Raw genomic sequence first — 16,113 nt, 5'->3', positions numbered from 1 at the left:
TTTCTCATGCTAGAGGAGAATTTTATCTCCTGCACATATATAAAACTCCGTAAGAGATATTTCATAAACATAAAAACATTAATGCCAAAGTTAAATTTGTATTCAATCTTTTGACATGTAGTTCCCAATGTGAAAGAGAACCAATATCTAAACTAGAAGGTAATCATAACGTCGACGACGACACCCTAGCTAGGGAAAAATCTTGAGGGACATATGGTCGGGTGCCTAAGGCGAGGTTACGTGGGTCCTCAAAGGGACTCCATCTTGCTGCAAAATAGCAGAAACACCAATCATTCTTGCTGAACTATTGCTATTTGCTAGCCAGAAAACAAATCAGGGGACAAAAAAGCAATAACCAACGGTACACATAAGGTTAAAATATATAAATTAAAAAAAAAATCCAGCTAGCTTATAACATTTGATACGTCAAGATTTTTAAAAGCTTTATTTTATTTAACATTTTATTTTAAATTTTTTGACAAGTAACTCAAATACACTGATTAACATTGTCCAATAAAAAAAAAATATGGTAGTGATTTGTAAAGATATTGTCCACCCCACCACTACCCTCATAGATTCGCTGATCCACAACAAAACAAAATCCCTCGAACTAGGAATTTGTTTCAAATCTCTTACCCAATTTCCCTGCGCGCCGCAGTCACCGTTTGTTGTGTCGCGCATGCGTATATATATATATACTAACTATTGAAATTTCTTTGCATACACGTAGTCGCAAGCAATAAGCACATGAACCAAAGAATTCCAGATACACGTAATAATGGTATTATGTTTTTTCTATGGGCAGGTACACCAGGATCAGACAATTATTTGGACCATATAAATGTTGCTTTGGATTCTGCAGTCTCTTTTGGCCCAAGAAATGTACTTCTCCGTAATATTGATATGTGGTGCTCTAATTTGAAACTTTTAATACCAATTATGATTTATAATGAATATTGGCTTCCTAAGGGATTTGGGGGCTTTTTAAATTGGTTTTCTTGTGTGCATCATTGCTGTACATGTGAAAGGAAAACTTTGGGATAGATATAAAAGATCTATCATGGTGGGGGCTGATCCCTTGAATTGGACCTAAAGAACCAAATTGACTGCACCCATAACGAGGTATAAGTGTTCGAATTTTTGACCAACATCATATCGCGGACCACATGCATATATATATAACTCATATGTAACCAATTAGAAGCCTAGTGATATATTCTATTGTATGCATGGGGACAGTCTACATTAACCGGAAAATATCTACAGCTTATATAAACCAAATATTTTTAGTTGGACTATATATGGTTTCATTTTCAGTTACATGCTTTCTCTGTTTGGCAGATTACCCGCTAGCTTGTGCCTTCGATCCATGCATGGATCAAATAATAATTAATATATAGTGGCTTTTTATATATATCCATGCACGGAATATAGCTCAAAACAATTTGGAAATTAAGAAAGTAAAAAAGTGGGTTAACGTTATTGATACCCTCTTAACAAAACAGGAAAGGGGAAAAAAAATAATCGGAAGAGGATGAGGAGTATCTAATTCTAAGGAAAAAATTTTACAAAATTTTTCATAAAAAAAAAATCATCCTAAAAAATTTCCCGCTTTAAGTGTTTTTGAGAAGAACGACTCCAGCTTTTAAATTTGTATGGTGTTGCTTGGCCTTTTCTGAACTTTCATTTGGTTTCTTTAAGAAAAAGAAAGAAAGAACAAAAGAAGATAAAAAAAAAGCAACTTAGGTGTAGGAAGTGAAAACACGTAGCTTGAGAATGAAGTTTGTTCACAGTTTGAAGTATTTCTATCTCAAAAGGTGATACTTCTTGTTAATTTACAAGATACCTACTATTGTACAAAGGCATATGCACGGCATGTGCATATACATGGCAAAAAGCCAAGAGGCTACACTACCGCATTATTGAGTTTGTAATCATACGCACTGAAATCTTTAGCTCTGCACATGTCATGCTGTCGTAAATTTATATTATATGTCAAGTTATTCTTACAACAAAGTAAAAATAATAAGTTTTACACTATTGATTCACTTGTATCAAATAACTTATAATTAAAATATTATAATTGTCCCATATAAATAAGATGAACAAGTAAGATTAAAAATATAAACAATGATGTAAAATAGTTCAAATCTTATTGTGATATCATGTAAAATTATAGCGATTATAAGTCCAAGGAGTGCTTATAATTGTGTCTCTTTCATTGGTTTATCGCTCATAACTTTCATGATATGTTAGAAGTCAGTATAAACAAATTATCCTCCGGATGGTGCTTTTGGCTCTAACTGTTTCATCTTTACGTGACCCTTTACCTACAGACAGCAGGCACCCAATGCATGATTCTACACTCCATAGCAGAAGCTAACAAGTAACAAGTACCTAGAAGGAAGATAAGCACTGAGTAGCAATGATAACTTGCTTATGATTGAAATAATAATCCATCTTTGTACTAAAGCAGACAGAAAACGACCACCCAATGAAAAAAGAAAAACATCCACATCCACTCATCACAAGAACGAATTAACTAGCTACGAATTCAGGTGAACGCAGTAATTAACATGGGCACACACACACACACACTTTATTCGCCTGACATTGCATGTACTTTGGTTCCTGTAGAGTGGGGTGTGTTCCTCACGCCAACTATATCCTACATGTTATTCATCTTCTATACTTATTGCATAAAGATAGCATCCTCGTTTCTCTTTCGGGTGTCACCCTTATGATGAAAGCTTTTCAGTTTATTCCCTAGCTAGATTTTAAACCAACCCGCCTAGTTGTGGAATATAAGTTCAAAGTTTGAATTTAACACTGGTATACTAATTTGAAACAAGAATAAAGATATAGATAGATATTATATTAGACCAATAATAGGACTAGAAGAAAATTGCAATACAGTGATGACATAAAAAACTTTCATTTATTACGGAGCACATGGGTCAACTGGTAAGAGATTCTTCTAGTTTAATTATAGTCACTACTAGAAAAATCCTATATAGTGAGGGAATTGCTATGCAAATTTCGTCGCTAATTTCATCCTCTCTACTACTTTTCCTCACAAATTCCCTCGCAAAATCAATTGAGAAAATACAATTATGTTAAAATTTGATTGGGAAAACTTTACCGTCCATATCATCTTAGCCGCCCAATTTGAGTAATCGATGAATAATAAATAGATAATGTAAAAAAAAAAAAACGTTCTATTTTTTTTTAATCTAATTTGGGTAAGCAAAAATTGAAGAGTAGATAGAGGATCTAACCCAAAACTGAAGGCTTTGATTTTAGAACATAGGGTTATTTGTCTAGGGAAAGAAAGAAAGAGGGCACATGAGAAGCATGGGCGCGTGTGAGAAATGAGAATATATCCCTTGCTTGTGGGAGGAGGTTGAGTGGGTCCAATATATGGGTGTGTGGGGCTTACAAGTAGAGTGCTCTTTCGGTATGCGTTCTTTATCGGGGACCCAAATATTCTCACCCTCTGTCACGTCAGATCATGAAGCTATTGTTACAATTCAAATCACCATCAACGGTTGTCATTCTGCCAAGTCAACAACAACTAGTGACTGTGACCAAATCCAAACGTCCATTTTGTCAAGTGAAGATTTAGTACTAGTGAGACAAGTTAAGGCCCACCATTGTTGTCACCGACGGGGTTTAACATTCTAGCTGAGGGACAACATGGCACCCTCTTACTCACTAGCCTCACCTTTTTCTTCCTTCTTATTCGCTGTCTCGTCCCATGTAGCAACCACACACACATACCACACCATACCCTCTCTTCTCCATATCTCTTCTCACTTAAACACCTACAACACTTCATAGCTCAAGTCCCTCTTCTTTCTCCGTGCAATGCCATTCACAAACTGTTACAAGTAGTGGCACTTTAGTTTAACAAAGTACATTGTTCCATCAGAGGAAAACAGGGTCCCGGTTCACTGTTAATGGGTTTATCTTCATTGCATGTCTGCATGGAATCATCAGATCATTGGTTGCAGGTATATCATGCACGTCAAAATGTATATTACATATGCCTCTAATTTTCTTTATCATCAATTCTCATATGTCTTCCGCATGAGAGAAGCACATTGGTGGATGGTGATTTAAACTCACATTGATCCCTCATACTTATCAGTTCTCTCACATTAATTGGCAAGAGAGTTTTTGCTGAAGGTTACTAGTTAATCATAGTTACCTTGTTATATATAAAGTGTCTTGCACTACCTCTCTGTCTTGCATTATGAGTTCGACAGGAGTGTGTTATGGTTCAAAGGGAAAGGGAAGAAAAAAAAAAGAGAAAGCCAAGGAAAAGAAAATTATTAGGAGTAGCTAGAAAGAGAACAAAAAGAATAATGGAAAGAAAAAGACATCTACATTAATATCAAACAAGACAAATTTTATAGTACGTAACACATTTTTTCCCTTATATCATTATATTCAGTTCTTGTTTCTTTTTTATGCAAAATTATGTCAGGGCACAATTCACGAGGATTCAGGAATGGATTCTTCATCACCATCTGGAGACATGCTTACATGCTCAAGGCCACTGATAGAGAGAAGGCTAAGACCACCTCATGACCAAGCTCTAAAGTGTCCAAGGTGTGATTCAACCCACACCAAATTCTGCTACTACAACAACTACAGTCTCTCTCAGCCAAGGTACTTCTGCAAGACTTGCAGAAGGTACTGGACCAAAGGAGGCACTCTTAGGAACATCCCTGTTGGTGGAGGTTGCAGAAAGAACAAGAAAGTTTCTACCAAGAAATCCAATGACCAATTACCTAATAATCAAAACCAAGCTCAACAACCAGGTCCCTCCTACCATCACAACCCCAAAGATCTTCAACTTTCTTTCCCAGATATGCAATTTTCCCACCTCAGTAACTTACTTGGGAGTAATGCTGGAGCATTGGGAAACCCTAATTTCATGGATAACAAGTATAACATTGGTATGTTCGAGAACCATCCTAGGCCTATTGACTTCATGGAAAATAAGTTGGAAGGCATAATTGGGAGTAGTTCTAGGAATTTTGATTTTTTTGGAAATAGTGATATGGGTATGGCTGTTGGGTTGGGAGACATGAATGGTACTACTCAAAATGGAATGTCACCAAATTTTCACAATCTTTGTTCTCCTGCATTTGGTGGCATGTCCCTTGATCATGGTAACAATATAATTAATAATGGGGCTTACTTAATGGACTCTTGCCAGAGGCTAATGCTGCCATATGATGCTAAGGAGGACCATAATGCCTCAATTGATGATGTGAAACCAAACCCTAAACTATTGTCCCTTGAATGGCAAGACCAGGGTTGCTCTGATGCTGGAAAAGAATCATTTGGGTATCTGAACGGTCCAGGATCATGGACTGGCATGATGAACGGCTATGGATCTTCCACAACAAATCCTTTGGTCTAAAATGGAAAATCTAAGCTCTCTCTTGGCTGGGTTAATTTGATCAATCACTTTACCTATATATATTTTATTTTTATATAATATTATATATATATATATATATATATATATACATAAGTTAAGCCTTTTGAAGGGAGGGTTCCTCGTATTTTCCTATGTAGTGTTGGTGGTTTTCAGGTTCTATTGACTTAACCAAGACAGTGTGAATGAGAAGCTTCAGAGTCCAATTCGACTGCCTTGGTGCGTTACCTTTTGGTTTATATATATATATTTGTGTCTTTGTGTGCGACACGTCATGAAAGCTTTAGGATTTATATATGATGTAACATCGAGGAAGATATGGTAGTTCTTTTCCAGTTAAAGAAAATGCAGTAGTACTATATATATTATTATCTTTATGGAAACCCTTTGTCTCTATGCTTGTGGGGTTATTATTTATGTCCTTAATTACTAGTACTGCTCTGACATATATCTTCATAAGACATTTTAAATCATTTTTCTGATCATTTTTCTTGGAGTAAAAATTTCAGTTATGCAGAGACTGAATTGTGAATACTGAATATTCCATAACACTTGGGACTTGTTTCGATCTAACTTGGAAGGCTTAAAAAGGAAAACAGAAGAATAACATGCATTTAAGTCAGATATAACCTTGGGATGAAAGTTACTTTGAGCTTGCATGGTTAATGCAAAAAAAATAAAAATGTAAAGCAACTAAAATTGAAATACTGCTTATTATTATATTGTGAGATACATAATTTCCAACCCTATTCTTAAGTGCATGTGCGTGAGAGTTAAAAGTAAACGGCAATATGTTTTTAATTATGATTGTTTTCTCATTATATATATTTTTTTTCATCTTTTTTTTTTTCTCACTCCTATCAAGCAAGAAGATATTAAGTAAACGATTTTATTTTCCACCGTCTTTCATTTCCTTTTACCAATTACCAAGCACATTATAGCTAGGCACAGAGTATTATTTTTCAGTAGATTTTTTAATGTATGAAAGAAACAGAGAATTTTTATTTATTTTTCTTGATATACAATAATACAAGTAATACTTTATATGCTACATCTTCATTTCTCTAACTAGGATGTTTGTCGTATTGTCAAAATTGAATATTTCAATTTTATGCAGTAAAGAATGGATGAATATATACTTCAATCTGAAATTATTTTCTTCTTCTTTTTTTCATTGTTTTTCCCGGGAATTTAACTGTGTGAATGCTGAACTAGTTACACAATCTTTTTTTCTTTTTTCTCTGATTAGTAGCTAACCGTATATGCTTTAGTAAAAATATCAAGTTACTGTAACATATTACATAAGAAGGTGAATTGACACTTTATTTGGAGGCAAACATTATTCGCTGGCGTGGCAGAGTTTTTAAGCTGAGAATTCTACTTGATTTGGTGGCCTTTTAATCCACGCGCCACTCAAGAATAGCAAAAAGTTTAAAATATTGGGGCATTCCGAGAATCGAACTCGGGACCTCTCGCACCCAAAGCGAGAATCATACCACTAGACCAAATGCCCAGTTGTTCGTTGAAGACATATATTACTAGTAACAAAACTTGTCTGTGCAAGAAAATAAAACAACGTGACATACGAAATTTCTTTACATTGTTGTTAACAACAATGTGTAACAACGTTGTTAAATCATTAAAGAATTTTGATTATGATAATTAATTAATTATTACCTAAAAAATTTAACTCCTTTAATGTTGTTACACATTGTTAGATGATATTGTAACTTTGATAATAAATCAAAATTAAACTCATAATATTCTAAAACAAAAATGTGATCCAGACACATCATTCCAGCTAAATCCTTTTGTTTTCTTCTGTTTCCATTTTCCTCTTAGCAAAACTAAGGGCTATTTTTTATTTTTTATTTTGGTAGAAAAAACTAACAGCTATTAAATGATTCATGATTTTGCTCAACTCTTTCTCATCAGCTATTTGGTTTTATTATCTATACACTATATGCTCTTGGATCTAATAAAAGTACACTAGAATAGTATATTCACATTCAAGCGTTGGGGAACAATACTATGAGGTAAGGGGCATTAAGGATGGTGAATGTGGCTTGGGATTTTCAAAGTGAATTTATCATGTCAGATTAAATAAGTACAGGATTGAACATATAATAGCATACTAGTCTTAAAAATTGAGGCTGGTATCCACTGAACTCCAAGTTCATTAGCTATTTTATTGTTCTTTTTTTCTTTTTTTCTTTTTTTAACAAAAAGATCAGTCAAACAATTCTGAAAAAACCTAGGTGCCCAATTAGGCCACGAAACACTGATGATTAGTGTGATGAATACAACATATTTAAAGGGAAAATTGCATATTATTTTCCTCAAACTTTTCATGAACTGCAAATTACTCCCTTGTACAATAGAAGGTAGCTATTGACTCCCCTACCCAATGGGTGCAACTCAGTTGGTAACTTGGCGCTGAGTTAGTGGAGTTGGATATGTGTTCGATTCCCGCTGAATGCATTCTTGGGGAGGGGGCTGAACCTTTAGCCATCACTGTTCCCCCGCACTCCGGATTAGTCCCATAGCCGGCTCAAAGAGTCGAAGCTCGTGGGGATACCGGAGGGAGCCAACTCGTCTCAAAGAGATAATTAGGGTTGGGTAACTCCAAAAAAAAAAGCTATTGACTCCCCTTAACTCATCAAACAATGTAAATAAATAAGCCCAGTTAGCCATCGATTCAAACTGAAGCAAAAAAGTTATCACTTTACGTCTCAAAAAAAAAAAAGTTATCACGTTACAGGCATATAAAAACACCAAGATTGTTCTGCCAAAAATAAACCCCTCAATCCCAAGGGAATAACTCACAACCTACCTCAAACTTTATTTTCATATACTATATCCTATTTAAAAATAAATTTTTTCTATTATTTAGCATACAAAACCAAAATTTATACACTTGACTCCTATTCTCAAAAGTTTAATATATTTGTCGTTCATTTAATTAAAAGTACATGATTTTGATCCACTAAAATATAAAAGTAAATATAGCCTTAGTTGTCTACTTTTTTATTGGGTAAAGTAGGCCTTATTATCCATTAATTCCAACTCCAACAAAATTACAATATAACAAATAAACAAAACAATTTATTAATTACTAGTTGCTAAAAATCACATTTCCTTCTAAAGATGTGTCAAGGGTATCATAATTCATTTTCGCACAACCAAAAAGTTGGAATAAAATTGATATTCCTATTTTGTAAACCTAGCAGGATACATGAAAAGAAAATCTAGACATGCATAAACAACGCGCACACTTCATATTCGTCATCTAAAATTCTGTTCTCTTTGACCAAGACTAATTCCTCGAACACTGTCGTAATTAGAAAACCCTTCTAACGATGATTTTATATAATAAAATGTTTCAAATATCCAAAATAAATTACAGGAAAAAAAGATTATTGCAAAACACAAAAGTTATAAAAATAAAATAAAATGCTACATGCATCCAGTAAAAAGTTTGCGGGGAAAAAAAAACGATATTGCCCTGTGCACAAAAGAAACATAAAACATAAGGTTACATATGAACAAAAATTTCGTCTACCAGAAGTGTCTTTCATATCCCCTACAAGTATACTGATTAAACCAGAAAATCAACTGCTCATGGAAGCTTTAAACTAGCAGGCTCGTATTTGCAAATACAGTCGTATATGTTCCCTCCAAGCAACTTTTCAGCCAATCTCTGGTTTTTCACCATGGCAAGCTGCCAAAAATATTTACAAACAAATAAATAAATGAATAAAGACAAAGAACAAGGGGAGAAGAAATGTGTCAAACCAAACACTTGGAGGCTATTTCCCTCTCATAAACCGAGGCATATATATGCAGGCAATGGATATATAAGAATGAGAATGGATCCTTTCGTGTCACATGATCTCATGTGAAATGATATCTACTGTCTATAGACAAATTAATGGCACCCAAATATGACATTGTTAGGAAAGTGAGAAAAAGAAAACCATTGATTTGTCTATGTACAGCTAAGATCATCTCATGTAACCTTATCAAGTTAAACGATACACGAGGGATCCATTCCCATAAGAATGCCATTAACCCGATACATAATATACTAATATTAGCTCGGGAGTAAGTCCAACTGTCAACAATATGCAAGAAGGTTGTCTATCCTGATGTGATAAAGTAAGTACAGCACATAAATAAATTCACAAAGATTTACAAAAACATGAGTTCCTGAAAATACTGATTAGAAGTCGAAGGCTTTAAGGGACCAAAAGCATGTATAATTCTAGATATGGCCGATTGATGAGAAATAGAATCCACATGAAAAATCCTAATCAGTTCATGAATCCATGTAACAACCCCAAGTAGTGGAGTTCTAAACACAAGATAATCATCATAGAAAAGAGGAAAATAGAGTTTAGAGAAGCATTAGCTCAGTAAGCTCTAAGCCAAAACCCAACGATGAAAAATGCCAGATTATATTCATCTGACTGTAATAATAGCTATTAGGTATATAAACCAGATGACGTTACCTTCAAAGCATCACACTTAAACCGAGCATTGAGGTTAGTATGAAGAGCTCTTCCCATCCCTTCCAAAATTATCTGCAGATAACAAAAGGTTAATTAGAATACATTCTCCTAGATATTCTCAAATCCACAGTAATGCTATCAAATAAACGGAATGAGCCTCCCACCAAATCGGCATCTTTTGCAGCAGCAGCCAGCTCAGAGCTGACCTGTCTTAAGTCTATACATGGACTACCGCACCCGTTCTCAACAACCATCAAGGGGACTGAAGACGAATTTCCTTTAGAGCTGTCTGAGGTATTAATCATTACATCCACAATCAAACCTCCAGCTTCTGCAGCTCTCCTTAGAATGTCACAATGCTGTAAACTAGAAGAATTAGTTCCACTGAAGGATTATAAGGTTACAGTAAAATCAACAAATGGACACTGAATATAAGGTCAATGATATTGGAAACTTCTAACGACACTTTTGTAGATACTTGCATTACACAAATGAACTCTAGTCATTCCTTTTTAAATCACAGTGAATGCGAGACCACTTTATTCCATTTGTAAAGGGAGGTTTATATTACAAGGAAAGATAATATAACTATTCCTATTCCATTATATAAGGGACCCCTTAAACATAAAAAATAACTGAGATCAAATTAGAGTTCACAAAACTACACAAACCTTGGCTGCCTCAGCTACAATATCAGGAAGCTCCATTGCAGTCACATCATTTAAAGCAGGAAGTGAGTTTGCAACCAGAACTACCTGTTAGAACACATCCATTATATCATGGTAACAACATAAAATTTAAAGGCATTGGCCAAAGTGACTGTATAGCAGCCAAACGGACAAAGATAAATCATAATTTTGGTAAGCAGGCATATTTCACATTGGAGATTGTCAGCTACGAATAGATCTTAACAATATTATGTATCTACTTCTTACCGAGAATACAACTATGACCAGAACATCTTTAGTAAACCAAAACATTTATTATAATTGCTAATAGTTGAAATTCAAATAAAATTGTTTTTTTTTTTTTTGAAGGGGAACGCTTAAGATCAAATACAAATGTAGTCCAATACAGGAATTTTAAATTTTCCAAAATACATAAAGTGAACTCACTTCAGTTCCACGACGCAGTAGCTCCCTTGCCAGGGGAAGCATCCCTAGAACAATGTCAGCACCTGAATTATCTACAAAAAGTAAAGCTCTTCTATGAGGGGGCATTTTCTTGTCTCCCGTCCCTAACATTCTCTCTTTGAAGACATCAAAATTATCCACCTAGATCAGAAATATTTAGCTTAGTATTCAATTACCAGCTATGATGAATAAATTCAGAAATAAAGTACCCTTATCAGCAGATATGTTAACTCCACCTACCCGCCAAGGTCGCTGCATTTTATTGCGACTCATTCTGTAAATTTCAATAATAGTTCCTTCATGATAAAGATCCACACATGCACGAGATCCCCAGTCAAAAATATTTGCAGCAAGAACACCTTCAATTAGAGTAAGCAGCCTTGTTTCCTGAAACAAAAGGAGGGTTTCAGATTACCTGCAACATGATTTATGAGAGGAACCGTGACTATTTTGCCACGGTTGGCAAAAAAATTTACCAAACTGCCACGCCAACAGTAAATTTTGTCAAAATGCCACGCGGCATATTTCGCTACACTGTGTAGCGAAATATGTTTGCAAGTAATCCGCTACACAGTGTAGAGAAATATGCCATGTCAGGCTGCACAATCAGCAAAAATGACACATGTCAAGCAGGCAGAAATTCACTACACTGTGTAGCGAATTATGCTTGGATTCTGCCTACTTGACACGTGTCATTTTTGCTGCCTGTGCATCCTGATATGGCATATTTCGCTACACTGTGTAGCAAATTACTTGCAAACATATTTCGCTACACAGTGTAGCGAAATATTCCGCGTGGCATTTTGGCAAAATTTACTGTTGGCGTGACAGTCTGGTAAGTAATTTTGCCAAGCGTGGCAAAATGGTCACTCTTCCTTTACGAGAAGCAATGATGGCTTAAGCCCCCATCAGAACCAAAAAGACAAATGAGTCAGTATGGCATTGTCTTTAAGCTAACTCGTTCAATTATATTTCTACTCAAAATTATGGATACATCAAACACATAATTTCCTTAAAAAGAAGTAACAGTAATTAGATCAACCAGTCACAATACAACACATGAAAGAATGAATTGAATCTGAAATATATTGTATATTCAAGTGTATAAGTCTGTACAAGGAGGCTCTCTATTTATAGAGACTAAAAAAACCTAATGGGATGACCTAATGGGCCAAGCCCACAATCTAGACTATTCTAGACTATTCTAATAATAATAAAATAATATTATTTCTAACACTCCCCCTCAAGCTGGTGCGTATATATCAAAAGCTCCCAGCTTGTTACAAATATGATCTATTCGGGGACCTCTAAGAGCTTTAGTGAATACATCCGCAAGTTGATCATTGGAATTGACAAATGCTGTCTCGATCTCCCTTGACTGGATCTTTTCTCTAACAAAACGACAGTCAATTTCTATATGCTTGGTCCTCTCATGAAAGACTGGTTTAGAGGATATATGCAAAGCGGCTTGGTTGTCACAAATGAGCTTCATAGGCCTTTGTTCACAGAGATGGAGTTCCTTCAGCAATTGTCTCAGCCAGATGAGCTCACAGGTTGCATTTGCCATTGCCCGATATTCTGCCTCCGCACTGGATCTGGCGACCACAGTTTGCTTCTTACTCTTCCAAGAGATCAAATTTCCTCCGAAAAGAACACAATACCCTGAGGTGGATCGTCTATCTGAAGGAGAACCTGCCCAGTCAGCATCTGAATAACTAGAGATCTCTGAACTCCCTTTATTTGTATATAATAAACCTCTTCCTGGCGCCTTTTTAATATATCGGAGAATTCTAATAACTGCATCCCAATGGGAGTCACAGGGAGAATCAAGAAATTGACTTGCAACACTCACTGCGAAGGAGATATCTGGCCTTGTCACAGTAAGATAATTCAATTTTCCAACTAGTCGGCGGTAGCGACTAGGATCTGGCAGTGGCTCCCCCTGTCCTGGTAATAACTTAACATTGGGGTCCATAGGTGTATCAATGGGTTTACAGCCTAACATTCCAGTCTCATCTAGGATATTCAGTGCATACTTCCTCTGACAGATGGAAATGCCCCGCCTAGACTGTGCAACTTCGATCCCCAAGAAATATCGAAGTCTGCCAAGATCTTTGGTCTGAAATTGATTGAATAAATGCTCTTTCAACTGATCAATCCCGATCTGATCACTGCCTGTAATGATAATGTCATCAACATAGACCAGGAGATAAACGCACTGGCCAGAAGAGCTATGCCGGTAAAAGACAGAATGATCGGCTTTGCTTCTGATTAAGCCAAAGGATTCAACAATTGAACTAAAGCGGCTAAACCAGGCCCGAGGAGATTGCTTCAGGCCATATAAAGATTTCCGAAGTTTACATATCATTCCAGAACTCTCCCCCTGAGCAACAAAACCTGGTGGTTGCTCCATATAAACGTCTTCCTGCAAGTCACCATGTAGAAAAGCATTCTTAATATCAAGTTGGAGAAGAGGCCAGTGATGAATGGCGGCAAGGGCAAGAAACAGGCGAACAGAAGCCATCTTAGCAACAGGAGAAAAGGTATCCCCATAATTAAGACCAAAGATCTGTGTGTATCCCTTGGCCACTAAGCGAGCTTTAAGGCGATCAACAGTGCCATCAGGACCAACTTTAACTGTGAACACCCATCGACAACCAACAACAGACTTCCCGGGAGGAGCACGAACAAGATCCCAAGTGCCATTATAGAGTGAAGTGCCTGCATTTCATCAAGCATCGCCTGGCGCCACCCTGGATGAGATAGTGCTTCACCTGTGGTTTTAGGGATGGAAACAGAAGAAAGACTAGAAACAAAAGTAAAATGTTGTGAAGAAAGTCTGTCATAACTCAAGAAAGAATAAAGGGGATGAGGATTTCGAGTGGATCGAATACCTTTCCGAAGGGCAATGGGAGGAGTCTCTGATGGAGGATCCGGAGGAGAAGAGCCGACGGGAAAGGGCGATGAGTCATCAAGAGGCAAAGTCGGAGGAGGTGCAGGCTGACGACGCTGGTATGTGAGGAGAGGACGATCTGCAGGTATGGAGGTAATTGGTTGCTCCTCTGGAATAGGGGCGCCTGCAGCTGGTAAAGACAAGTCAAGAAAAGGAACAGGAAGGACTTGATCAACTTGTGACACTGGAGACGGAGTAGAGTGAAAAGGCTGCTGATCAAGGAAAGTGACATCAGCAGAAACGATATAACGCTTGAGATCAAGAGAATAGCAACGATACCCTTTTTGAAAACGGGTATACCCAAGGAAAATACATTTGAAGGCCTTGGATGTCAACTTGTCTTTACCTGGAGTAAGATCATGAACAAAACAAGTACAGCCAAAAATATGTAAAGGCAGAGGATAAGAAGGTGCTCCGGAAAACAAAATACTGTGGGGAACATCATTATTTAGCACAGAAGAGGGCATGCGGTTGATAAGGAAACATGAGGTGATAATAGCATCTGCCCAAAAACGAAGTGGGACGTTCATATGAATGAGAAGAGTACGTGCAGTTTCAACTAGATGTCTATTTTTACGTTCAGCGACTCCATTTTGTTGTGGAGTGTGGGGACAAGTAGTCTGGTGTATTGTCCCATGTGTATCCAAAAATTTAGAAAATTCAAGAGACACATACTCTTTTGCATTATCACTGCGCAAGATTTGAATAGAAGCACCAAATTGAGTTTTTATTTCTGCACAAAACTTTTGATAAATTGAAAATAACTCAGAACGATTTTTCATTAAATAAACCCAAGTGCAACGAGAGAAATCATCAATAAAGGTTACAAAATACTGAAAACCCAAAACTGACATAGTCCGACTCGGACCCCAAATATCAGAATGAACAATAGAAAAGGGAGCAGCAGCTCTTTTATTGACTCTACTAGCAAAGGAAGAACGAGTATGCTTTCCCTGCTGACAAGACTGACAATTCAAAGACTTAAGACCTGACAAAAAAGGAACCATATGCTGAAGCTTCGAGAGACTTGGATGACCCAGACGGCTATGGAGAAGCTCAGGAGACTCTGTGAGAGAGCATGCATGCAGATAGTAGAGACCTCGTGACTCACCGCCCGCTCCAATCGTCTTCCCCGTACCCGGATCCTGCATAGAAAAAGACTGTTTAGAAAAGGTGATAGAGCAAGAAAGAGAATGGGTCAATTGACTAACAGAAATTAAATTAAAAGGAATGCCAGGGATGTAATAAACAGAGGTTAAAGTCAAGAAGGGAGTTGGTTTGGCTTGCCCAATGCCACGAGCAGGAGCCTTGGTGCCATCAGCAAGAGTAACGGAGGGAAGATTATTAGAAAAGGTAAGGGAAGTAAAAAGATCCTTATTACCACAAAGATGATCAGTAGCACCTGAGTCTATTATCCAGGGTCCAAGAGACGATTGAGAAAAACAAGCAACATGATTACCAGTATCTGGAGCAGGTGGCTGAGAAGAACTCTTCTGGAGAAGGGCCTCATAGTCTGCAGCGGAAATAGTCACTGATCCGGTAGAGGGTGGCACAACATCTGTTTGAGCAAAGTTCATATGTGGTGGCTTCAAGTGAAGGTACTTTCTATAACAACGTTCTTCAATGTGGCCCAGATATTGGCAATAATTACACCGAGGCCTTTGTCCTCGGCCACCCTGTCCATACGACATCGTCTGTCCGCGCCCGCCTGGGCCATATGATGTCATGGGCCCGCGACCGCCTTGTCCACGGCCACGACCACGACCGCGTCCACCATTGTTCCAATTACCACGAGAGACTAAAGCAGCAGAATCAGACAAGAGAGCAGTAGAGTCAGTAGCTGGCACGTGTGCGGGGGCCACCTTATCTTGAAGATTCAGAAGGCGCTGAAAGGTCTGGGATATGCTGGGAATCGCAGTACTGGTTAGAATGTTCTCACGAACACTTTCTAATCCGTCAGGGAGACCAGAGAGAGTCACAACTGTAAAGAGACGCTCCACTTGCGTCCTGTACACTGTAGCATCCGCAACATGAGGTAACATAGCCAAAAATTCCTGCATCAAA

General features: G+C 37.2%; 2 protein-coding genes and 1 non-coding gene across 3 annotated transcripts; 1 reads left to right on the top strand and 2 right to left on the bottom strand.

Moving 5' to 3' along the window:
* The first annotated feature begins 3,959 nt into the window (after positions 1–3,959).
* LOC133294884 (dof zinc finger protein DOF5.6-like) lies at positions 3,960–5,434 on the top strand. Its single transcript, XM_061493641.1, has 2 exons — positions 3,960–4,013; positions 4,490–5,434. The coding sequence occupies exons 1-2, from the start codon at positions 3,960–3,962 to the stop codon at positions 5,432–5,434; spliced, it is 999 nt and encodes a 332-aa protein (XP_061349625.1).
* A 1,459-nt stretch (positions 5,435–6,893) lies between these two features.
* Positions 6,894–6,965, bottom strand: TRNAP-UGG (transfer RNA proline (anticodon UGG)). The gene has a single exon. It is a non-coding gene; the product is annotated as a tRNA-Pro (tRNA).
* Positions 6,966–8,789: 1,824 nt separating this feature from the next.
* LOC133294883 (pantothenate kinase 2-like) lies at positions 8,790–11,506 on the bottom strand. The gene is made up of 6 exons (XM_061493640.1): positions 11,337–11,506; positions 11,079–11,237; positions 10,635–10,718; positions 10,128–10,322; positions 9,964–10,035; positions 8,790–9,173 (listed from the first exon to the last, which is right to left on the bottom strand). Exons 1-6 carry the CDS (start codon positions 11,367–11,369, stop codon positions 9,072–9,074), a joined length of 645 nt encoding a protein of 214 aa, XP_061349624.1. The 5' UTR covers positions 11,370–11,506; the 3' UTR covers positions 8,790–9,071.
* Between the last annotated feature and the right edge of the window lie 4,607 nt (positions 11,507–16,113).

This window comes from Gastrolobium bilobum, unplaced genomic scaffold, assembly GCF_033153095.1.
Source record: "Gastrolobium bilobum isolate Gb01-03AN ecotype WA unplaced genomic scaffold, APGP_CSIRO_Gbil_v1 utg19093, whole genome shotgun sequence".
NCBI classification, from domain to species: domain Eukaryota; kingdom Viridiplantae; phylum Streptophyta; class Magnoliopsida; order Fabales; family Fabaceae; genus Gastrolobium; species Gastrolobium bilobum.
The sequence above is the reverse complement of the archived record's forward strand: the minus strand, read 5'-3'. Positions and strand labels throughout refer to the sequence as shown.